The sequence below is a fragment of the Lissotriton vulgaris genome, chromosome 5 (genome assembly GCF_964263255.1).
Source record: "Lissotriton vulgaris chromosome 5, aLisVul1.2, whole genome shotgun sequence".
Taxonomy (NCBI): domain Eukaryota; kingdom Metazoa; phylum Chordata; class Amphibia; order Caudata; family Salamandridae; genus Lissotriton; species Lissotriton vulgaris.
The window spans coordinates 305,777,898-305,804,693 of NC_141693.1; the positions used below are offsets into that span (position 1 = coordinate 305,777,898).

A 26,796-nucleotide genomic window follows, 5' to 3' on the forward strand; every position below is an offset into this window, starting at 1 on the left:
CCTAAGTGTGAGGGTGGCCCTGCATGAGCAGGACACCCCTACAGCCTACGGAGCTCCTTCTGCCAGGTTGTGAGACAGCCAAATGACATATTGAGGGGTACTGCATCATTACACGATGACCATCTGAAACTGGCTGTAGCGAATCCTATCATGTTTGGTATCAAACATGTTGGACTCATGCCCCACACTGTCAACGAGGTATGATTCCATGCACCATAAAGCTCCTTTGGGAGGCCCTCGGTGCTCCCGGTACCAGTTTTCCAGACCCACACGGTAAGCTGGGGCTGCTGCCGGCCAGAGACACTTCCCTGCCCTCCTGCTGCTGAGCCAAGCTCGGGCAGAGGAAGGCAGAACAATAGTTATCCTGTCAAAGGGAGGTGGGACCACATCCCAGACAGGATTTAGTGTATTTGGGCAGGGTTGGGGCTCTCCGCAGCACCACATAGTTTGTCTGCAGGACACACTTGATTCCCTCCATGTATTGTCCAGCTCAAACCAGTTCAGCGAGCAATTAGCTCCTCCTCTGGCGCAAAACTGGACAAAGGACATTATCCTCCCCCTTAGGGAGGGAAACCTGGATCGTCCCAACACTTTCCTTAGGGTATTTAAGGGCTTACCTGTGGGTGGGTCCCTAGATTCGGCGTGGGACAACATACAATTTCAAGACCCCGCCATCTTCTACCGTCTGGGCACTCTGGACTTCGCTGGACTCAGCTCTGGACTTTGAGGCTGCAACTGGGAAGACTCCTGCTGCTCCTGGTCTCGTGGTCTGCAAGTCTGCTGCATCGTCTGTGCCCGTGTTCCTTACAGGAACCTTCCAAGGCCTGTGGAACTACGAGACACCAGAAGTAAATCACTCTTGAAGTGGAGGAGCCACTTCCCTGCATTCACAGGCACCACAACAAAGCTGACAGGTCTGTGATACTGGGATCCCACAGACTTCGAAAGGCTCAGCAACACAGATGGTTGTTCTTCACAACCCACGAGGCCTGACCTGTCCTCTCACCAAATTTGAGGCCAATATCCCTCATCGGAGCTGCAGGAACCGAACCCCTGTGCACCACGTCGACTTGCAGTTGCAAAGGCTTGTTGGCTTCCTTCCACCAAGATCTTCGGGCTCCAAGTACCCCAACCTCAAGCGTCTCCAATGACCAAGATCTTCATCCTCACCGCATCACTTGATTCTTGGGCTTGCATCTTTGGTTAACTGCTCGCGGTCCCTCTGCAACTCCATTGCCTCTGGCCAGTGGGTCCTCTTGAGGGTCTCCTTTGATTTCTGTGGGCCCCCCTGATCACTCAGGGTCTGCTCTGACTTACCTGCTCGTGGTGAGTCACTTGGACCTTGCTGGTCCCAACACAGCACCTTTGTCTTCACCTACATTGGTTGCCATTGCCAAGGCTTGTTGGTGCCCCTGCGGGACACTGACCCCATGGCTCTTGACAGCTGGCATTTGACAGATTGTGCACGGCTTCTGGTCCTCCTCTACGTCACCTGGTCCATACAGCTGCTACTTCAGGGGCACCGTCAACTCCCCTGCATCTCCGACATCGGTGGGCATTCATCTTTTGTGCCTCCTGGTCACTCTTGAGTGGCATAGACTCTGTCTCTTCTGCTTGCAGGAACCTCTCCCCTTGACTACACCTTTGGGTCCGACCGGATACTTTCACCTTCTTCGCCAGCAGCATCTTTTCCGAAGTCCTCCAATGTGGTCTATGGCGGTTTACAGTGCATTAGTGAGTGTTAATAATAAATACATATAGCACGCAAGAGGCTAATAGATCCAACTCATTCAGGGGTTCATTCAAGGCAGGAGCTGTGGGAATATAATGGACAATGTACAAAGACCCTAAAGGGTTCCTTCCTGCAGTCAATAGACACATAAAATCCATTCAACTGAGTTGACTGGAGGTTCTTGCGGGCCACGCTGGAAACGTTTAGAATTGGCCGGAATGGGTGAGGAGTGGATTTCAGGCATTGGTAGCGAGAGTGTAAGTGAGCAGTACCTTCTCATGAGTGGTGGTGATAACACAGGGGATCAGACAGTCCCTTCCCCTGCTCCTATTCACCCTCACTATAGAACTGATGGGAGGAAATAGCAGAGGGAACATAGATATCAAGGGAATACAGCCTCGGAAGGTATGCATAAGCTGTCTTTCAACATAGATGGTGTCCTCTTGTCCCTGATGGACCCTGTGGTGTTAGTTCCAGCTTTGCTGCGGGAGCTGCAGAGAAACGGGAAGGTCTCTGGGTTTATGGCCAACATGGAGAAATCGCAGGCCCACTGGAAACAATAACACAACTCAATAGAGTAAGCCAATTTAAATGAACCACTAAATGTTTTGAATACCTGAGTTTTGCTGTGTCAGAAACACTAGATCCTTGGTGGATGCCAACTTTGCCCGCCTTTTTTTATTAGCAGAGACTTTCAAATTTGGCACAATGGCAGTCTCTCTCTGGGTTGGGGTCCACTGCAGTAACTAAAACGAGCACCTCACCTAGGGTTGAATACGTCTTTCAAACCATAGACCTTCTGGTGCCGGAAGCCACGCATTGCAAAATGTCAGAAAAGTTCATAAGGGGTAGTTGAGTGTGGGGGGAGGGAATCAACTCAAGATTGCAAGACCCATACATCACAGACAGACACTCACAGCAGGAAGGCCTGAGGATACCAGCCATGAATAAGTATTACCGAGCTGCGCATCTCCACTATATTGTACTGGTGTTCTATTGATCAAGTGATATCAGGCACACAAATTTGGAAGACAACCTGTTTAGATAGGAAATTTAGAGTGTGTGACTTACACTAATCTCTGGAGACCATAGTTAAACTTGAAGTATAGGATAAGGTTGCACAGAAAAAAGATGGAAAACCTTTCCCTCACTAATTGCGACAATAGTTGACAAACGGCAGTATCCCCTAACACAAGATAACCAAGCATTTAAAGCTATGTTCCATACAAGATGTATTTGGATAGGGATCATTTTTATGGAGAACATAGCTAAAAACATCTTGGGGCTACAGTCGGATTTTGGGCTACCGGAGGCAGAGCGGCTCCATTACCGGCAGTTGTAGCACTGAGTAATGCACCCCGAGATTAGAAAGGCAGCCATGAAAACATTACACTCTTCAAGAATTGACTGTTCTTAAAAAAAATGACGAAAGGAGACTAACCTAAATATACCAAGTCCTGATGAAGTAAACACCTGAATGTAAAGCACCAGGACAGAGCAGGTGGTAGAAAGAAATAGGCAGCACCTTAAAAGAAAGTGAATGGGCACAGATATGTATTAGAGTGCAGAACAACTCAGAGGTAGCATCGTTGAAGGAGATGGCAGTGAAATTGATCTGTTACTTGTACCACACACACTGATAAAGCTACACGAATGGGATAATAGAATAGAATCGGGGTGCTGGAGATGTTGCAATGGAGAGGGCACATTAACACATTGGCTTTGTGACTGTCCCAACATTCAAGACTATTGGAGTAAAATCCTAGATCTCACTGATTTTATTTTGAGCACGACGATTCCCAAGACCCCAGGGGCTCTCTAATGTCAACACATTTCAACACATTTCTGCTCAAATCACAGAGGCTAACAAATGACACAGGCATTATCAGGGCAAAACAGGCACTCCTATTGCACTAGGAAAGAAAAGACTCCCAGGGATCCATGAATGGCTGCATAAAATCTGGCATTACTTAGAAATGGAGAAGATAGGATCAACCATATCCAATGGCACATGTAGCTTTGACCCTATTGAAGCCTTCCTCAAGCACCCAGCATAAGATTTCAGGGATTCACCTCCCTGTGATACTTGATAGTCGTAAAGATTGTTAGTGCACAACACTCCAAACTTCTACAATGGCCCTCAAGACAGAAAAGACAAGAATTTAAATGATGGCCCATAGAGTAAACTATAAGGAGGAATAGACATACACTACACGGGTACAGGAAGGGTGGGGAGGGGTTAAATGTTGGACCTCATGTTAGGGAGAGGCTGACGGGTTACTTGTCACAATGGTGACAGATATCCCATTTGCAGAAATATAAATCCCATTATATCCTATTGAATTTATATTCCGGCGGACTGGATATTCGTCACTGTTGTGGTACAGTAAACCGATTGGCGAGATCTAAATCATGCTCTCTCTCAGTTGTAGTGTAGAAAAAATCCATACCTAATTTCATCCAGTCTTGAGGTTGAGGGCTGTGACACATTATCAATACAACAAATTAAACCATAAAATAAAAGAGGAAAGCAAGGGTTCCTCCGTATATACATTGACTGCACATGAATGAAAAATGTATAATCACTTTAAGGATGCTGGAAGCAGCTCTGACCCATCATGCGAAGAATGAGTCGGTCAGGCAGGTCGTTCATTTTCGTAAGTGAGATTTAAAAATATCTATCAAGACTGCAATTCAAACCCTCCCTTGCCATGTCTCCTGCTTTCCTTTCCACTCTTTTCCCCAAATGATTTTCCCATGTTTGGTGTTTTCATTAAAATGTTTGATTTTTTTCTTTTTTTACACTCAAATTCATGTGATGTGGTAGAGTGAAGCCACACGAAATGTGAATATGTACTTTGTTTCATGGCGCATAATTGCTTTTAAGCATAACCGCTTTATTGCTGGAAGGTGCAGATGCTAGAGCTGACGGGATATATTGACAGCTATTATTGTTGTTGTTTATGTTCATTAATGTGATCATGCCGCTATACTATTGATTTCTTATCCTGACTTTATGGTTACCTACTGGCTCTGTACAATGCTATCAATGTTGTTATATTGTTTGTGTACATGTATACAAAAGAACTAAAACATTTAATAAACAGATCCCCCCCAAAAAAGACTGCAATTCAAAGCTATGATCCTCATCCATGGAAAGGTGGATGCTACACTTATGAGTTTGAAAGAAAATCTAGGATTGAGACCTCTCCTTCTTCATCAGGGATCCTCTCTCATATTCCTAAATGGTAGGACAGGATAGAAAATGTACACCACACCTCAGAGAAGGGGACCAGGACTTTAGATTTGAAAATCATGCACAAAGGTTGCCGAGGGTTCTAGAAAGATTACCATATCTAATGTTAAATCAGAATCTATGCACCAAGGTATAGTATACATTTCTTGTAAATGCAGCAGTGGCTGTCCATCTCCTAGTAGCTTGTGTTTACTCAGCAAGGGTCTGTTAGCTCTCTGATAGCAGGAAAAAATGCAACACTTCAGTTCATAAGGTAAACTATATATGAACTAAACAGCAATATATTTAATATGCTTTTGACATTTCATCACATGAAACAAGGTATATAGCTAGTTAGATATACTGCTATGTAATAATAAACGTTTTTAACACTGATGTCATTACCTTCAATGTGGCATGTCTGGAATCTGTCTCCATGGCTTCCCTGTATCTTTCCCTCTCCAGCTGGCAAAGGCTGGGGCAGCTCTTGCTCCTCAGCCGAAGGACCCAGTGACCTAACACTGCCACTGCCTTCCGTTTCAAGTCCTTCTGGTTCTTCAGATAGCTAAAAAGACAAACATATCACATTCACAATTATAACATGCATTGGGACATATTGCAACCCTCTTGCTGGAAAATTAAATGATGCTTGATTTATGCCATGTCAACCGGTAGTCTTTCCTCCTCAATGCCTCATTTCTGTTACCAGGACTTTGCGAAGGAAGGCACATCGTTGCTGCATTATAAATCGCTGTGGCTATATTTCATAGGGATGTCAAAAATTAGAGCCATTTGGGACTAAGGGCATACTGCATTTAGGGAAATCAAAAGAAAAACACTAGCAAGTCGGTGCCTCTTAATATTCTCTGGAACTGGGGCAGATACATTCCCAAATACCCCGCCTGCTCCCGACTGTTTCAGCCTCAAATGACCCTTCCGAAACATTGGTCTTCTTGAGAAACCTACTAACGTAAATAATGTTCAGTACTCTGCTGGTAGCAAGGTAGAAACTGATGACCCAGACTGGAAATATTTTGACTAACTTACACTTCAATCCACTCTGCAGATATTTAAACATCACTGATGCTTTCCAGGAGTGTACATGCAGAGTGCAGGTGCTAAAGTCACAGACATTTGCAGGTAAAGTTACAGTCTCACTCACAAAAGGCATAATGCTACACCGGTTGGAAAGGACTACAACCTGATTTCCAAATGCACTCCAGTTCAGAGTTTTGATTTGATTTTGAGGACAGTGCCCTACTGGGAGTTGCAGGAGCTTCTGGGAGCATTGCCAATTCTGGGAAGCCCTCATGTGGTCCCCATCATTTGATGTGAGGAGCCGCATTGGACACATCTGAGTGATGCTCTGCAGTTTTTGTCAGTCATTCATCTACCAATGTGAGGCTATGATTTTATTTCATCATTTTATATTTCTGTAAGTATGTTAAGATTCATCAGTGATAAAGTCTTAAGATGCTTGTTTTCCTATTCGCTCTGAGGAAATGAGGTTGAACTTACCAAGGTTTCCTTGGAGGGCTTGGCGGTTGCCAGGCGAGGCGCCTCTCTGGCATCTGCTAACGACTGAAACTTGAATCTTGTTCCCAGGGCGCCACGGTTCGTCAGGGTGATGGTCCGTGAAATTGTCTCCCCCACTACATGAGTGCCAAAGTCAATGAGCTCTTTATCTACTGCCAGCTGGAAAGTGAATGGAACATAATTAGGACAGGCTAGGAGGAGGCAGAAGCAGTATGCTAATTAAGCAGGGAGCAGTTCTCATTTGTGGCATGGCTTTCAATTATTTGTGAATACGTCAAGCTCAAGTTGGTATATCTCAGCAGCAAATTTGCGCAATTCGGCAGACAAAAATAATCATTTAAATCATAAACTAACTTGGTATGTCAGACAATCATCCAAGCAGTAGACAAATCATCTGTTGAACTCCCTGCCAGTTTCATGAAGAACTTACACAAGCAGCTTACATTCCTTAACTGACTGAAGTATCTCTGCTCAAATTGACCTTTATCCATACCCAGATCACGCCACCATACCACTTTAAATCTTACCTAGTCCACCTATAAAAAAAAATCTGATCCATGGCTCTTATCAAAATAAACAAACTCATAACAATCTATTTTCCACAACAGCTAACGGTTTAGCCCAAGGACACAATTTGCGTAGTGTCTAATGCTACATTGAACCTTATATAGCACAATCTGTGAATCCTAGAGGAATTTAAAAAAGGCCACAGTTATGCTTATTTAATTTTTAAAAAAAGCAAAGTTTAGGGAAGAATATTCATCAAACTCTCACTAAACATCTGCTCTCTAGCCTACAAGAAACATCTGCAAATTCAATGGATCTTAGAATAACAATTTTAACTGCCTGGCAAAAAAGCCTTTGACTAAATAAGAGTTCTGAATCTATGGTGAACTTCACATAATGCCAGCTATCACATACAGGAAACAAAGGACTCCCTGCCCTTCAAAATATAATTAGATTTGTAATCAGAACAAGACAACGCAAACCATTCCATTTTGTTGGTCTTGGACAGTAATTCTTACATTTTTGACTTCTGTGAATTTAATCATTACTTCAATCAGTTGACCCCAAATGAGTCATCATTGGAATCCGGGTCCCCGGTTAAGCATTTTCGATGATTTGAACCACAAAATACACAAAAATATGGAAACAAGCATTCATAAAACAAATACAAAAATTATGAAATATTTTATTTAATTTACAAACAAATATATAAAAAATAAAAATTTTAATTTTCATAAGAAGGTTGGAGCTTTTCTAACTTCAACTGATGTGAGCCATTGTCCATACTATATGCTGTTTGACTGCTCCCATGAATCAATCTGAGGATACCAATTGAATTTTTATCCTACAATTTCAAATTCCTTCACATTTACAGAACATTAAAAAAAATTCAGTTCTATATTTTGCTTCTTTATTAATAAACACCTTACTACTCTTTTAATGCTATTTAATTTTCTAAGCAGCCGCGATTCCTGAGTAGGCTTCGCAGACCACAGGCTAAGAACCGCTGGTCTACGGACTTAACAGAGAATGGGAAAATATACACATTCCAAGACTCACCTAGAGATTTCAAATGCTATATTTCTAATGTAATGTAAGGGAATACTTCTTTAGAGCGGCTGCCACCCCACGAGTATCATGGCGCTGAGATTACCAAAAACACTGTATGTAACTGAGCTTGAGCATAGGACTGGAATTAATCTCTGGGAAAAAGTTTTGTTTTCAATTCCTTCCTGAAGCGGGACAGTGTATCCATTTGTCTATCTCTGTTGGCAGAGTGTTCCAGAGTCGGGAGGCTTCAAAACTAAATGATCTGCCCCCCAGTCGAACTTTCTTGACACGTGGGACACATATCAGGCCGGCTGAAGAGGAACGTAGGCTTTTTTCCTCTGTAGAAATGTCCTCTGTAGAGTCTCAGGACCCATTTTATGAGCTGCCCTGTAGACGATCCAGAGAGCCTTGAACTGAACTCGCTGTGAAGCCAATGAAGGTCTTTCAAGGCAAGCAAGGATGAAGCTCTACGTTGTCTGTTCAATGCAAGTTTAGCTGCAATAGTCTGTATCCTTTGCAGTTTTTAAGCAAAGAAGCTGAGGCTCCTAGGAGAAGGGCATTGCAGTAATCTAATCTGCTCAAAATAATACGCCTTACCACTTGTGGTCTGGCTGAGACGGGTAGAAAAGTGAGTATTTTTCTAAGGGCTGGGAGCAGAGAAAAACAGGTACTCACAGTATTATCTACTTGTGAGTCCAATTGCAGATTACTGTCTAGCAGTACTCCTAAATTGCGGTCTGTTTTAACAGGCACTGGAGGGTTAATAGCATAACCTGGCCAGATGTCTACTGGCAGGGGGCAAGGGATTTTACATGCGGTACAGCAAAGTATTACTGTCTTGTCCCCATTAAATTGCAATGAGTTATCCCTGAGCCAGCCTGCTGTTTCTCGCATGCAGCTATGGAATTTCTCCAGAGGAACTGCATCATTGCCCTCAAGGGAAAAGACAAGTTGGGTGTCATCCGCATAATTTATAACCTCAATGCCATAAGATTTTATGAGAGAGATAAGTGGGCATAAATTAAAAAGAATTGGGCTGATCGCTGAGCCCTGCGGAACCCCGTGTTTTACTAACCTACTCTGAGAAAGGAAAGGCCTCAAGGTGACTGCCTGCTGTCTGTCTAAAAGATAGAACGACAGCCAGTCCAGTGCCCTGCCCACAATGCCACATTCCTCAAGCCTCTCGATCAGTATCTTATGGTTGACCGTATCGAAAGCGGCCGACATATCCAGCAGCACTAAACTGGCTGTTTGGCCACTGTCGGCACGCATTTGCAGGTCATCCAGATCAGCCACTAGAGCAGTTACGGTACCATGTCCTGGTCGAAAACCCAAATTGGAACTCTTCCAGGAGAATATTTTCTTCCGCATGTTTGGTAAGAGATTTACTCACAACTCTCTCCAAGATCTTAATCGGGTAGGGAAGCAGGGAGATAGGTCTGCAATTAGAAGGATACTGAGGGTCCAATGTAGCCTTCTTCAATAGGGGAGAGGCAACTGCCTTTTTCCAGCACTCAGGTGCTGTGCCACTAATTAGAGATTGGGAGCAGATTTGATAGAGATATGGAAAAAGTTCAGTACTGAGCACCTTCCACATCTTATGAGGGAGCGGGTCCAGGGGGGAGCCTGAAGAAATACTAGCTGCAATTATGTGAAACTACTCTTGTGATGGAACCTGAAAAGACTCCAGAGGCATCATGCATTCCCTGGGGAGTGTTACCTCAGGAGTACTGCCTCTTGGTGATAACAGCAAATCACCTTCTATATAAAGCTCACAACACTTGGAGCTTTTAATCCATTTAAAATTGTGGTTATTGTTTCTTCAAAGAAGACTGCCAAGTCATCACAGAGTTCTTGTGATGCTGGAATCTCGATCTTTGCGCACTCTAGATTAGCCATATCTCTGACTAAGCTAAATAAGGTTTTAAGCTGGTTGGGCAATTGCAGAATAGTTTCTTCAAAGTATTTTGCTTTAGCCTTACACAACATTACTTTATAGCTATGCAATAGTATTTTCAAGGCCACCTTCTGAGTTTCCTGGTATTTCCTTCTCTATCTCCTCTCCACTTGTTTACATTTCATCTTTAACAACCTAAGATCCTCATTGTACCAGAGGGCGGACGATTTATTATCACCCTTAGTTTTTCTCAACGGGCCAGCCTGTCTGGTGATTTAGTAATCTGATTGCATAGATGCAGATCATTTTCATCCACTGAGCTATTAGTGTCAAAGCCACTACTATCCACAAGATGTGGGAGTTCTTTTAGTTTCAGAATTGTAGAACATTCCCTACCCATACGAGTGTTAACTGGGTGGGAGGTTTGTTTATTAACGGTAGTTAGCTGTTATGAGAAGAGAACTAGGAAGTGTTCAGTCCAACACAGTGGGAGTATCTCTTTCACAGCTACATCCCTTTCCCTGGCAAATATAAGGTCCAGCACATGGCCTCCCTAATGGGTGGGGCTCAGCACCAGCTGCTGTAGATTAGCATTCTCGCATGCTTGGCACAGCTCTTTAAAAGCTGTGTCGAGGTTGTCATTCTCACAGAGATTGAAGTCTCCCAGGATCATTAATTTGGAGTGGGAATGTGAAAGAATATATATCACATCAATCAGTTCTTGGTAGCGGGGTGCAGCACCTCCCGGTGGTCTCTAACAGAATATACTGGAGCATAAAGCACCTCCATTATTCCTAAGTGAAAACCCGAGTAGCTCAAACCCCGGGACTTTCTCTACACAAAGTGGGGCGAGGTTCCAGGTCTCTTTAAATATAATCCCAACACCCCACCTCTTCCACCTATCCTTGGTTTGGGAAATATTTTAAAACCCTGGGGGCAGGCCAAGCCTAATTCCACTTCCCCCTCTATTTATGTTGTTTAATACACTAAATAAACAGGTGTAGAAAACATAGGGACCAACACAGAAGTGTTTGGGACGCACAGGGCACCACTTACAATATTAACCATAGGCAACAACTGCAAAGAGATATCATTATTTATAAAGCATTAACAGCCATGACATAATTGGAAATAACGATTTTAATGGATATATAGACAGGAACTAACAGGAGGAGAATGGTGCAGGGCTCTAGAAAATCCTAAGTTAGTGTTCAGGAATAGAACATTCATATTCTTACAGTATAATGCATTAAACAACACACCTGACACCCTGAAAGTCCCATAAGATGCTTCAGACGTCGTCAAACAGTTTCAGTTGCTGAGCTAGCAATGCAGGATTGTTACACTTATTTTGGGCCTGCCGTTCATTGGGGAATTATTGGTCAATTGTATTTGAATATACTCAACAGATAACTAATCTTGAGTTAGAGATGAGACCCAGAGTTTGCTTACTGGGTCTACTACTGAGATGCTTCGGACGTCATCAAACAGTTGTTCCAGTTGCTGAGCTAGCAATGCAGGATTGTTACACTTATTTTGGGCCTGCCGTTCATTGGGGAATTATTGGTCAATTGTATTTGAATATACTCAACAGATAACTAACATTGAGTTAGAGATGAGACCCAGAGTTTGCTTACTGGGTCTACTTATGCGATTCAAACACGAGAACCGGCTTGTAACTTTGAAGACTTGGCAATGATCCTGGCCAAGAAACAAATTGAGATGTTGTGGAAAAGTGACAGTGCACCAACACTGGTCCTGTTAAAGAAAAACATCTTTCTAAATAGGGAGTAAATTCTCAACATTGGACTAACAAATCAAGATTACACCTTGCCCAAAGAAGGCTAGTACAGTATAATGAGAAGCATACAAAAAGCAGATTGGTATCAACCCGCGGCGATCAATGTTTTAACTGTGCATTTGTCCACCATTTTTGTTGTGGTGATAACATATTACTGTACTAGAATTAATGCACACATTTGTGGAGTTAGTCTGCAAAAAAGGTCCCAGGGTTATAAATTGTGAAACATGTGACATTTGGTGACTACATGACCCAATACTGTTGGGACAGAGTGCGAGAATAACCACTTGATACCCAAGTAATTTTTTATACAATAAATACCCAAGAGCATGCACTATGGAAAAATCTTGCCCACTGATGTTGCTAATATCTCGGTCATTCTTTATTATAATGACGCTTGTAAGTAATAAGATACTGCAAAAATATATATGTTTATGGCCATATGTTGATAACAAAAAACTCATTAAGTACATTTAAAGAAACTGGGTGACAACGTCCCTGACAACAGCAAAGATCTGTATTTTATGACACAGTTGCCAGACCACTACACCTACATTGCCTAAATAGTTGATAGCCCACTACAAGCTTACTGTATACACAGATGTCTTCGATCACATCCGGGTGCTAATTTCTTATGGTTGTAGACAGCAGAGGATACTAGTATTTTGCATGCATTACAGTCCAGAGAACACTCACATGAATTTGAGTTCAACCCATTGTAATTTGTATGTTTAGCCCAACATCCCACGCATCTACTCAAGATCCCCAATATAGATACGAAAAATAACAACCAAACCCAATTATAACCAGAGCTCTTAGCCGAGGACCCACTTTGTGCACGGCACTTTTTTTGTAAGAGTTAGGATTTGGCTTGTTGAATGACCTAAACAGACATGACAAATTGGAGAGAGTGGACATGGGTATCTGAACATACTTAATAGTTGTCTAAGTTCAGGAAATACTGCACTCAGACCATCCAAATTCCAGGTTTGCCTCGTTTGAGCTTGTGTCTGTTAGAGCTACTGCTTTGCTTGAAGCAATACATGCGAATTGTGCACTGTCCAAGCAGATGATAACATGGATTTCCTAAGAAATGTCAGAAATCGCCTCAACCTCTTCAGTTGCCCACCTGGTGCAATGCACCACACCTTGGGCCTACAAATTGACATGATCCACTTTTAGGGACTGTGGTGAGGTCCTTCCAATGAACTAGGGAATTCATTCTAACTACAACTCTCTATTTCCAGTACACCATGTCGATTTATCACTGTACAAGTGTACCCTCCTTGATGTATGGGTGTGATAACCAGTACAGTTTATATTTATAGATGTAAACGAGTTGTGTAGTAATTCAGTAAAATCAGAAATTACTTACCATTAACACAAAAGTCTACTGTACCTTAAACATGTGAACCTCTTATTTACTAGTAATTGGAACTTGACTTTTAGAGAAGGAATATTTACGGTTTTCAATATTTTCAGTACCTTTAGTCGCTTTGATCTTGTATGCTTTTTTTTCTCAAACCAATGAATAATTTCTGCAAAAAAGGATGCAAGCCACTGGCATCTATATCTCAGGCCAGGTGTGTCAAAAGGTAGTGTATAGATAAGGTCATACCAAATCCAGCACAAAGCCATTCAGTTTACAGCCTTGAACACAGTTCCAAAACTAGCTGGTACATCGAACAGAGAAGCGGAAGTAAATAATCTAGATAAAAGTTAGTACAGAGGTGATTGAAAATCATTGCCATTATACCGGCAAAAATCCAGAAACAAATGAGATGCAAAAAACAGATATAATCAGAAGACATCCTGAGAGCAAAAGCAATCAGGCAGCAGCCTCAAGCTTAAGTTTAAGACCAACAAATGTTCCCAGAACTGCAAAGTTATCATTTTCAGAACCTGATGTATGCTGCCTAGTACATTGCCTAGTGCGCTCACAACATTATTCATGGTTGGTAAAGATGGAAACCTTTTTTTTAAATTAGTGTTATTAGCTTTCACATTGCATACAGAGACAGTGTATGCACAACAGAAACAAAATAAAAACCAAGACCCTGTGACCGTCCAGTCCAATTGCCTATTTGCCCTCACATACATTCATATTTGCTGTTTCACATGTTTGATTAAAGTTTATACATGACCGGTATTATCCATCTTCACTTTCCGATGATACTTCTTGATCTTTAGCCCGCAGCTACTGCCTTAGTGGTTCCCAAATGTCTCTGGGTCGAGATGGAGTCGGTAGCTCCTCAGATTATAGTTCAAGGTTCTCCCTGCATTAATAATTAATTAATAAACCTATGTTCGAAAACCCAAATGACACAGCTATTGCAACAAACATCCCAGAGGGGGAGTGGGTGTCCCATTTCAGTACAATTTTTAAGAGCAATGAGCAACGGGAAGTCTCCGACCTTTTAATTCCAACTGCGATTCCACTGTGTTTCAAGCACAAGAGACCGTTAGGGGAATACAGGGTCTAACCACCAACAAGGCCCCGGGTCCAGATGGATTGCCGCCGGACCTGTTTAAGTCTAGTATCCCGTTTTGGGCCCCGGTTCTCACGGCTGTAATAAATGCAGCGGTGACAACTGGTTGCCCAAGAACTTGGGGTCTCTCGACTATAGTCCCCATTTTTAAGAAGGGCGACCGCAGTAGCCCGTTATGTTACAGGCCAATTTCTTTACTGAATTCAGTAGTTAAAGTGGTAGGGGTGTAATTCTTAACAGGTTATCTACCTGGGCTAAAGAAAACAAAATCCTTTCACCCATACAATACGGGTTTAGACCAGATCACTCGACCATCACGCAGTGTCTGAACCTATACCTTATTCTAAGCAAGTATACATTGGTGAGACAAGGCACTGTCTACATGGCCTTCATGGATCTGTCGTCCGCTTTCGACTGCGTAGACAGAAGCCTATTATGGGCCACTTTGCTGAGAATGGGTGTAGAGAGGAACCTTGTTAATTTCCTCGCTGATTTGCATACAGACACAAGGGCGAACGTCCGTTACTCTCAAGACCTTAATGTAACGGATGAATTTAAAATAAATCGGGGTGTCCGACAAGGTTGTATCTTGGCCCCTTTTTTATTTAACCTGTACATTAATGAACTGGAGGAATCTCTCTTACCTGTAGAAGCAGATTACCCCTTAGTCGAGCGCAAAGGGGTACCTGTATTACTCTACGCCGATGATGCTGTTCTTATTTCTAGAACAGCAATCGGCCTCCAGAAACTATTAAATTCCTTCCACAAATTTATGGAGTCACGTGGTTTAAGTATAAATAACTCCAAGTCCTTCGTCATGAAAGCAGGTAAGGGCATTCTGAAACCTGGCCATTTCAGTATAAACGGGGAAAAAATTCCATCAACCAACTCCTTCTCTTACCTCGGGGTCCTGATAGACCATAAGTTATCATGGGGCCCAGCAGTCTCCAAAAAGAAGGGAGAAACTACAAGGGTCAATGCGGCCATCCTTGGCTTTGCAAAAAAAATCGGCAATTGCCCGTTGGCCGCATTGCTTAAATTGTACCAGGCAAAAAGCGTTGCTGTTGCCTGTTATGGGAGCGAGCTCTGGGGCTATCGCAAGGCTAAAGACCTAGAGGTCGCAGAAAATAACTTCCTAAAAAAGATCCTAAGACTGCCTAGGGGTATTGGGAATTACTCAGTACACGAGGAGCTGGGGGTCCCCTATCTAGGTGACAGAATAGCAGTAAGCCCAGTCACATGTTGGCTGAAATGTTGGCTAAACAATGAAATTCCATTAACACATGCCCTACTGAAAGAAGCTTTACAGCTAGATGGGAGATTTAAGGTACCGTGGGTAAAGTACATAAAGGACAGCCTAACGGCAATTGGCCGACATGATCTGTTTTATGCCCCAAATAAAATTAGAAAATCTGATGTGAACCTGGTCAAGAATGCCATAGTTTTGTTAAGATGTACCGACAGAGAAGAGGCTGAGATACAGAAGGTCAGTGTTAGGAAACATCTATTGTTAAAAACATGCTTGCAAATAGAACCTTACCTGACATGGCCTATGTCCAGCTATGAACGGTTTCTGCTAACAAGGTTCCGCTTTGACCTCTATCACCTCCTATTGGCATTCCCAAGTGGTGCTCAGCGGGGCGAAGTGTTGCCAGCTTGTGGCTGCGCCGGAAAGTCTCCTCAAGATCTGGCACACTTCCTTTTTATTTGCCCTTATTACTCCACTCCACGGAAATTATACCTTAAACCGTGCCTTAAAAAAATGAGCTTCACACAAATTAAACCCGCACTTTATTACTTACAACTACTGAATATTGACTGTACTTTGTTTATTTGTAATTTTTTTTAAAAAGCCATCTGCTTTAGGAAAAGCATGGATGGCTAACCATGCTGTAAAATTGTGCTGGTGCTTTTTAAGTCTACAGTTATTTATATTTTTAACCATATATTGCCCATGCTTTTATTGTCTGATATATTGTACTGTTTACTGTGTCACTATTTGCCTTTTGAAAATGAATTGTGTGTAACCATTTTTAACTGTGTGTTTTTAAAATGAACTTTTATGATTGTAAAATCTACAATCGAATAAAGATTATGAATTGAATTGAATTGAACTAGGGAATTCATTCTAACTACAACTCTCTATTTCCAGTACACCATGTCGATTTATCACTGTACAAGTGTACCCTCCTTGATGTATGGGTGTGATAACCAGTACAGTTTATATTTATAGATGTAAACGAGTTGTGTAGTAATTCAGTAAAATCAGAAATTACTTACCATTAACACAAAAGTCTACTGTACCTTAAACATGTGAACCTCTTATTTACTAGTAATTGGAACTTGACTTTTAGAGAAGGAATATTTTCGGTTTTCAATATTTTCAGTACCTTTAGTCGCTTTGATCTTGTATGCTTTTTTTTTCTCAAACCAATGAATAATTTCTGCAAAAAAGGATGCAAGCCACTGGCATCTATATCTCAGGCCAGGTGTGTCAAAAGGTAGTGTATAGATAAGGTCATACCAAATCCAGCACAAAGCCATTCAGTTTACAGCCTTGAACACAGTTCCAAAACTAGCTGGTACATCGAACAGAGAAGCGGAAGTAAATAATCTAGATAAAAGTTAGTTCAGAGGTGATTGAAAATCATTGCCATTATACCGGCAAAAATCCAGAAACAAATGAGATGCAAAAAACAGATATAATCAGAAGACATCCTGAGAGCAAAAGCAATCAGGCAGCAGCCTCAAGCTTAAGTTTAAGACCAACAAATGTTCCCAGAACTGCAGTTATCATTTTCAGAACCTGATGTATGCTGCCTAGTACATTGCCTAGTGCGCTCACAACATTATTCATGGTTGGTAAAGATGGAAACCTTTTTTTTAAATTAGTGTTATTAGCTTTCACATTGCATACAGAGACAGTGTATGCACAACAGAAACAAAATAAAAACCAAGACCCTGTGACCGTCCAGTCCAATTGCCTATTTGCCCTCACATACATTCATATTTGCTGTTTCACATGTTTGATTAAAGTTTATACATGACCGGTATTATCCATCTTCACTTTCCGATGATACTTCTTGATCTTTAGCCCGCAGCTACTGCCTTAGTGGTTCCCAAATGTCTCTGGGTCGAGATGGAGTCGGTAGCTCCTCAGAGTATAGTTCAAGGTTCTCCCTGCAGTAAACAAGATCCTTTATCCAGTGGCCTGGGAGGGGAGCAGCTAACTCTCGCATTTCATCTCCACCTTCCTTTTCGCAAATAGCAAAGCAATTCTAATAAATCTACCAGTGACACCCTTCAGATGTGGCGTAAAAACACAGTAGGCACACCTGTGGGGTATGTTGTAGGGTTACAGTGCTCATGACCTGAAGCCTGTGTGTCACCTCTGCCCAAAAATCAGCCACCCGGCTGCATTCCCTGGCTAGGTGCCAGAACTCTGCTCCCTGAGCCCCACATCTTTTGCATGCATCACTCTCCCAAAGGCCATATTTGTGCAATCTAAATGGTGTATTGTATATTTGATAAAGATATTTAAAGTGAATTATGCGTAAATTACCATTCAAAGTAAATGCACTAGTGAGTTGGCAGCAGTAATACCATTCCTTCTGCGTTAGTTGAGGGTGAAGTCTATAATTCCACCTAGCAAGGCTCGTGTCCTCAACAGCCACCCTCTCGTCCCTTGCTGCCCTGTACAATTTAGTAATCAGCTTGTGTCGTATAGGGCTAACCAAAAGCCACTGAAGAGTTTGCAATGTTGGCAGTTCAACTGGAAAGGTGTGATAATGTGCTTGTACCGCCTTCTTAAGCCTGTGAAATATAAACAGGAAGAAGAGCGATTTGTTCTGAACATATTGCAGCTCCTCTTCCGTGATAAAACTAACAGTTGGAAACAGGTCCTGCATGCTATCTATACCTGCCAGAGTCAATGTGTGCAAAGGGCCTGCTTCTTGTGTGACCGATATTGCTGCGTGGTGCGCTAGTGGGAGCGAGGGGGCATAGAATGGGAGTTTCGCAGCCATATGACCTATAGCCTGCCAGGCTGCGATTGTGGTGTCTTTTGTGTTGATTTCTTTTTTGGGAGTATCTCTGTGGGTATAAGACAGCATCCATTTTATTGGAATCGGGTGTGCGTCCCCGTCTTCAACCGCAACAAGCAGAATGAATTTGTGCTGATTGTACCAATAATATGCATATTGTGCATGTGCGCAGAGATAATACAGATGGATGTCCGGCACGCTAAAGCCACCTTTACTATAGTCCAGTGTAAGTGTATCCCAGCACACGCTGGGTTGCTTCCCTCTCCATTCCAGCCTCACCAACAACGAGCGCATGGTTTTAAAAATAATGCTGGGTCAATTTTATTGGTATGTTGCTAAACAGGTACAAGAATCGGGGTAGAACAATCATCTTAATGAGGGTTATGCGATCAGCCAATGACAACGGCATCCCTGTCCAGCGATCAACCTGCTGTTCCAGCGTGGCGCATACGGCGCCATAATTTTCCCTTATGACTATATCTGGATCTCGATGAACCCAAACTCCTAAGTATTTCACAGGGTCAGCCGAACACACAAGGGGAAACTCCAAAGCATGGGCAACTGTGTTCACAGTCAGTGGAACTACCAGTGACTTATTCCAATTAATGCTGATCCCAGAGAAAAGCCCAAATCGTATGTATTCACGCAGTATTGGTGTCAGAAACATCTGCGGCTCCCTAACAAAAAGCAACATGTCGTTGACATATAATGATATGCCTACGGGCCGGTGTGCGAATCGTAGGGCTGCCTCTCCATGCCGTTGCCATATAATGCAAGCTAGCGGTTCCAGCATTAGGGTCTAGCATTAGGGTCTAGTACCCCTGCCGATCCGAATCAGATCCAACGTGAATCCATCTACCCGGACACGTGCCCTAGGGTCCGTGTATATTAAACACACCCTTCTTCTGTAAACCTCAGGGATCCCTATGCACTGTAAAATTTGAAACATGTAGCCCCATTCTATAGAATCAAAAGCTTTGGCCGCATCCAGCATAACTGCTGCAGTTTGGAGATCAGGGTCGAATTATATGGAACATCGCAAAAGATTATGCACAGATTGTGCGTTGTGGATCTCTGCATTAACGGTTGAAGTCTAGTGGCAAACATTTTTGCTACATTTTTTGTGTCTATATTAATAAGTGACAGGTGGCAGTACGACTCACAGCAAGAAGGCTCTTTGTCTTTTTTTAATAAAGTGATTTTCAATGCTTCTCTAAGGATTGGCGGTAGCCTTCCTGTCTCATAGGCTTCCACGTACACAGCCAGCATGTATTGTATTAACTCATCCGCAAATTCCTTATAGAATTCGCACGTGAGGCCATCTGGCCCTGGTGTTTCTTATTAGGTAGCGAACAAACTGCCTCAAGGATATCAGCAGCTTCAATCGACTGACATAAGTACTTCCGCTGCCTGGCAGAAAACTAAGCCATGGTAACGTCAGCCAAATACTCATCTAGTTCTCTGGGTTCAATAGCCCATTTCGGGTGTACATCTCAGCGTAGCAGCTACGGAACTGCGCAGCAATTGCCTGCGTAGATTAATGGTCCTGCCCTGTATCATCTGTGATTTTTGTTATGACATTATGTTCTATCTTGGACTTAATCTTGGAAGCTAAATTAAGACCAAGTCTGCCCCTTCGCCATATACACGGGCCACATGTCTCTTAGAGAGTTAACGCACCTCCCTGACCGCCAGTTCATTATACTCCAGAATGAGGTCTTTGATTTCAGCCAGTGTGAACCGCACATGGGAGGACCTCATAATCTCGCTCAAGCTTTAATAGTGCAGTTTCCACTCTGGAGAGTTGGCCACTGATATCTTTGAGGATATCTGATGTTGTACTTATGCATGTGCCCCTGATAGTGACCGTAAAGGCCTCCCAAAGAGTAGCGGCAATACTCACCGTCCCCCTATTTAAATCACAGTATTGAACTATGGCTTCTCTTCTTGTATTAGTGTATAAAGGTCTCTGATCTGAAACGCCAAGTAAACTGGCGGGGGACGCTCAACGGGATATATAAGGTGAGCCTAACCAGGTTGTGATCAGAGTGCGTTCTGGGCATCATGTTTATCGTAAAAATCCATGCATTCACTTCATCACTCACCAGCCAATAGTCCAACCTCGACCAGCTGACATGCGCTGTAGATGCGGGCTTGCCTTCCAATCTGTCTGTGTTGCGGAGCCGTTATGTGTCCACAAGTCCTAGCTCAGCCATCCAGCTGTTTATGACCATACCTGCCTTGGGTGATTGTCCTCCTTGCTTACTTGATTTATATTTACTGGGGTCCAAATGTGTGTTCAGGACACCTCCCCATATAATGTTTGCTTCAGGGCACCCCAAAAACATTAAAAATACCTTCTAAGAGCCCGGACATGTCATTGTTGGGACCGTACACATTCACTATAGTGAAAAGCGAACCAGCTAGTTTCCCATGTATGACAGTGTAACGACCACCATCATCTATACAGGTTTTGATTACAGTGAACGGGAGACCTCTTTTTATTAGTGTAACTATCCCTCTTGCGTACGATGAGTACAAGGACGCCAGTCGATACCCGGCCCATCGTAAATCCACCTTGGCCTCGGTCTGCCTAGTCAGATGTGTCTCCTGGAGAAGAGCAACCTTGACATCATGTCTGTCTAGATAATCCAGTACTTGTATGATTTCTTTTGGAATGTTTAATCCACGTACATTCCACGTCATGCATGTAATGTTTTCTCTATCTAGCATTGTCATGTGAGTTTTTTTACAATATGCGAAGAGCATCTGTGAAATAGGGAGATACATAAAGCATCAGATGTATCCATGGATTCCAGTTGGTCACATATACAATTCTATACTTCCCCACCCCCCGCTACCTCCCCCCACCCACTTCAGCACCCCAACTTTTCCAAAGCCATCCCAAGAACAGAAAAACAAACCCTCAATACAGAATATATTTGCAGTTAAATGTGGGTGTTGGACTTAGCCCTTTTGGCAGGTTCACCCTTAAACTTTTTGCTTTTAAATGTGACCTGGTGTTAGTTGTTTTTGGCTTCTGCGCACTTAACACTGTGTCCCAGTGTAAAGTGTGTGCGCAGTCTGACTGCGTGTGGTGAGATTGGCCTGCCCTCCCATAGGATTGCATGGGGGATATGTGTGTCCATGGTAATTCTTGGTGTGAGAGGAGTGCAGGGGCGAGTTTGGTAAGTGCGAACTCGTGAGATTAAATGCTGCGCGACGGTGTGCGCAGATTTAATGTGACCAGTGTAGAGGTGCCACTTTTAGAAGTTGGCATTTCTGTGTGCAGTGAATGTGAATTGACTGTCTGGCTTGTGATTGACAGGAGCTGGCTGGTGTGCCTAGCTCCAGGAGTCAGGATGGGTCTGCCCGGTGGTGAATAGGGAGATCTGCATGTAGATGGGAGGGAGGAGTTGCACCTGGGACCTGAATAGGGCTGTGCCTTTCCTTCACAATGCTGGCTCCACCCCCTGTGGTGCGTCTGATGTCCCTAGCCTGTCCTGTGAGTAGGAAGGGGGGCTGAGTACAACAAAGTGCTCCAGAACCAGTTGCATCTGGTTTTCCCCTTGCCCTGCACCCTTGAGACAAAGGGAATTTGTGTATAAGAAGGGGCTGTGACCCCATGTAAAATGTTCTCTGCCTGTTCCTGATCTGAGGGGGGCCTGCCGCTGCTGGACGCCAGGAGGAACCGTCACTAGGGACTGCCTCCCTGCCGTAGGGCCCAGTGAGCTGGCCCCTGGGCCCAGCCTTTGCCCCCCCCCCCCACCATTCCCAACAGACTTTCCCCGGACCGTGTTTACAGCGCCTGGGGAGGGCTATATCTTTGTTGCTGGGAGAGCGCTTTATTTTTCACCTTGGAGAAGCGCTTGACTTTGGTGATAAGGAGCGCTGTGTTCTGCCCCAGGAGGACTGCTGAGGGCCTGCAGCGCAAAGCTTCACCGTGTGGGATTCCCCCGCATATCTGCCATTCGTTATCCCTAGCGGGTGCCCACCCCGCCCGGGACTTTTGCGGAACTTTTGAAACCCCTAGCGGGTGCCCACCCTGCCAGGGACGTTGCGCTATTTGTTGATACCCCTAGCGGGTGCCCACCCCGCCAGGGGCCTTGTACTTTAAAACTGGAGCATACCCCGTATTGCCGCCTACAGCCACCGAGAATTAACCCTAAGGGCCGCCACTCTGCCTGCCGCGACCCGGAAGTGAAGGGAAGCCCCCCGGAAGCGAGCGTACACACTAGCGGGACTCCCGTGCCCGGGGAGAGCCCCGCCTGCTGCCAGGTGTGCTTCGACGAGTGTGGAGGAGGACGGGAGCCCACCCCTCCTCCACAACACATGGCCTGGAGCCTCCCCGGCTCCCATTGAAGTCCTTGCCCCAGAAGAGGGACCGGACGAGGAATAGAGTCCCCGCATGAGGAGCCTGCGGCAGAGAAGTCTCCAGACCCGGCGCAAGGAAACGGCCGAGAAACACTTTACAGCTCTGGTGAGTAGGGTTAAAAGGGAGCCAGCCTTTAAGTAAGCGTGCCCCATGGGGCCCGCACGCACATGGTTGGTGCCCGCTTCGGGGCACATCGTCAGTGCTCGCAGCTGCCCTGCTTGCCAGAAACGATTCAGAAAAGGGGGTGGTGATGAACAGAGTGTCTGAATTAAGCAGACCACTCTTACCCAGTCCAAAGATCAGGGCTTGATCCATCGCCGTTTTTTAGCTCACTGCACCATCCCAGCTCAGAACCTGGCTACATGCAAATTAGTCTGACCCTGGCCCAGTGCATCATGGGAACAGGGAAGACCAAACTATCAAGCCAATTCTTATACTGGGAAGGAAACAAGCTACCGGGGACCAGTTTCTGGCATTTCAGCCGTCTTCGGCCCTGCTTGCTTGAATCCTGATGGTGCAATGAGCAAGGGACTCACATCTGAGTATACCCTTCCACGCTTATGGTGGAAAAAAACGATTCAGAAAATCCCCAGGAGGACTGCTGAGGGCCTGCAGCGCGAAGCTTCACCGTGTGGGATTACCCCGCATATCAGCAAGTAGTGGGCAGCTGCCACGTTTAGGCCCAGACTATTGCGCACCTTTGCTTTCGCTGCCTTTATGCCTGTGATACCTCTAACTGTGTTTTTATGATTAGGAGGTTGTTTTGCCTAGTATAGTTTATGCTAGTCAGTTTATGTGTCCCTGTGTGATCTATGCCTAAGGTGATCAATATTGCGTAGTGTGTTCCTACATTTTACCAGTGGTTACTGGTTGTGTTCTACAATTGTTATTTTGTGCTACAGTTATTCTAAGTGCTATTTCTACTAAGTGATATTTCTACTAAGTGCTGATTCTGACAGTGGCCCACGTGGCCCTGTCATGTGTAAATAATCCCTGTGAATACTTCCCAGTGCCAGTTGGCACAGTGTATCTGTGTGAATATGATCTAATGTATTTATGGTAATACAAAGGCTATTTTTATATATAATCTTGTGTGGAGTTCCTTTTTGTGGTGTGCCTAGTGTGTTGCTGCTGTGTGTGTGTGTTGTGCAAACGCTTTACTCATTGTCTCCGGGATAAGCCTTACTGCTCGTGCCAATCTACCAAGGGGGTGAGCAGGGGTTATCTTTGGTGTATAACTCCTTTGCCCTGACTAGAGGGGTGGTCTCTGCCTGGCTTTGGCACAAGCCTTAGCCAACCAGAGATCCCAATTCTAACATAGGGGTACACCCACGGGGGAACGCCGGAGCACATTGAGTCTCCCAGAGGAGAAGGGGCTGAACATACGTAGAGGAATCTCCATCGTTTTTGCAATCTCTAAACAAAGAGAGATACACATGTTAAATCTATTAGCAGTAGCATCATATAATACGTACAGTGCAGTAAATTAACAGCCTGCATGGCAGGGGCAGCAAGAATATTACTGGTCCCACATCCACCTCTCCCTGAGAGCAACCATCTCCCATAACGCTTAGGTCATCTCAATACAAAGCAAAAGACTTAGCAAACACATCACCACATATAGTTTAGAAGTGTTCAGTTGTCTTCATCTAATGTGTCAGAAGTATCCCGACCCTTTTGTTTGAGGGTCTTTGCATACTCCATAGCTGATTTGGGAATTGTAAAAAATGTTGTTTTGCCTTCTGCACCAATGCGTAGACGAGCTGGGTACAGCATGGCATATTGGATGTTCTCCGTCATCAGCAATCTCTTCACAGCTTGGTATTCCCTTCTTGTCGTTTGAATCGCAACTGTGAAGTCCGGGTAGAAAGCCAAATTATTGCCTTGGTGAGTTATGGTACCCTTGTCACATCCCATATGCAGTATTGAATCGCGGTCTCTGTAATTAAAGAGACGGGCAATGATCGGTCTCGGCGGGGCACCCGAGGGGGGGCGAGCCGGCAACAAAAGGTGGGCTCTCTCAACTGTCAGCACCTGAGAGAGTTGCTGTGGGGTCTCACACAACATTGCCTCCACATATGTTTCCAGTCTCCCAGTGTTGGTCGAATCCGGCAGGCCAGTAATCCTTAGATTATTAAGCAGAGACCTGCCTCTATGTCTTCATTTTTCACCTGTATGTCGGTAAGCACCTTCTCCATATCAAGAGTCTTGGAGGCCACTTGCTGCAGATTGTCGTTGTGTCCACAATATGCTTCTCAGCCTTCCCCAGTATAGAGGCATGTTTGTCTAATTTTGCAGACATGTGTGTCTATTTTGCCATCTATGGACTGCAGACCGCTCTGCATGGCAAGAAGCGTTGCCTCAAGTGATGGCAGGCTCTCAGAGGTGGTGTCAAGTTCTCAGTCAGAGGTGGCTCTTTACCTCAATTTTCCTGGCGTTCGTGGCTCAAAAGTGAGGTGAGGTTGACTTTCATCAGATTTACCCATATCTGCTTTTATATATAGCCCAGCAATGCTCAGCAACTTCGTACAGAATATTAATCAGTTGTCCTTCGGGCTTGTTATGTACTTCACCAGCAGGCAGCAGCCACCGCACTTCCAGGGGAGGCAACAGCACTCAGCTCCGATCTAAGCACCCACAGAGGTCGGTGCCTCCAGCCTCCACAATCTCGACTTCAGAATGACTGCAGGAGGATCAAGTGTAACAGCCTGGGACCCACAGCCATGTAAGCTCAGCACCATCGTCAATCAGCTTTGTACGTATATTCATAGCGCTGGCATCATGTAGAAAACTTACATTAATATAAAGCCCACATGTCCATCTAAATATTTTTCTGGTTGGCAGCAGAAACATCCACATGTCAGAATCGTGCCCCAGGCGCGCAGCAATAGACAATTGCATTCTTGGATGGTGGGTTCACAATCAGCCAGTAGTTCAGTGGTGGGGCATCAGGGGATTCAATATACATGCAACACAGTGCTCCCAGGCCATCCTGATCACAGCACCACGTGCACAAAGCCAATAAAATGAGGCAGCTCGTACAGGCCACTCCGACCAGGGCCTCTTGTTGCAACTCATTCCCGAGCAGCGGGCCTACCCCAGTGGCGGCAGCTCACCTGCAGACGCCCGTCTGGGTCTTCAACTCAGCCCGGCCTAAGCATCTCACATCTTGGAGAACCCGGGCGCATCAGGGGGGCCCTCCGGTGATCAAACAGCAAACGGCATAAGGGGAGGCCCGCAACCCCACACGGTGGGGCTTCTTAGGTCGAATCACCGGCCACACACTCACCGCAAGCCCCGCCGGGCTCTTGGGTCAGCAATCAGGGCAGAAATCACACGTGGGCCCCCGTACCACAGTCAGCAGGCTCCATTCTTCTCAGGCGGCTGAGCATCACTCGGGCACGATAAGTGTCTTCGCCAGCTTACATGGCAGCCATGTTGTTCGTGAAGGCCGCCAATGTGTCAGGTCATTGACCGCGGCAGTCTGGGCAGCTCACCGTCTCTGAACCACCTCCAAGCCAACCACTTTGGTTCCGCAGTGTTTCCCTCCTTTTTTAGGCTCCAGAATGCAGGATCATGAGCGGATCGTTGTTTCAGCCGGCATAGCTGCACTACGGCGCAGCCATCTTGCCGCGTGTTCTCTAGCTCCCCCCCCCCAAATATGTAAACCTTATAGGCTATGGTAAAGACCAAAGGCAGCCTTTAACATGAATGGCCCACTGTTATGTACATGAGGAGTACTGGCAGAGACCCACATGCTAGTCCATCACCCTCAAGACACTGATGGACTACTTGTGGCGAAAACATGAGAAAGCTCGCAGCTAAAAGAGGGCCTTGGTAATTGGAGATCGGAAGAGGTCGAACAATCTAATCCTGGTAATGACAAACAGGCTTTAACAAAAGTAGAAATGTTTAAACTCCTGTTGTCAACTGCACAGGTGGAGGTGGAGCCTAAAGTGGCCAAAAATACTAATTTATGTTATTTGTAACATGTGCATCTCCCCCAAAAGGGTATCCTGGTGTAGAGCAGGAAGCTAATACCTAGAGATTCAAAATTAAGCTAAGTAAGAGACATCCAGCAGAACGAATAGAGAAGACGAGAGAGGAAGATTATTCCAAGCATTGGGAGTC

The 26,796-nt window shown here is 44.6% G+C and overlaps 1 protein-coding gene across 2 annotated transcripts in view; it reads right to left on the reverse strand.

The window, feature by feature from the left end:
* The window catches only part of CFAP74 (cilia and flagella associated protein 74), a 1,279,283-nt gene that overhangs the window by 849,782 nt on the left and 402,705 nt on the right, over nt 1-26,796 (reverse strand). For both annotated transcript variants that reach the window (XM_086921531.1, XM_086921532.1), the window contains exons 18-19: nt 6,486-6,662; nt 5,373-5,532 (exon numbers count right to left, since the gene is read on the reverse strand). In XM_086921531.1, the coding sequence (XP_086777657.1) occupies nt 5,373-5,532; nt 6,486-6,662 (337 nt within the window). The remainder of the gene's footprint in view (nt 1-5,372; nt 5,533-6,485; nt 6,663-26,796) is intronic.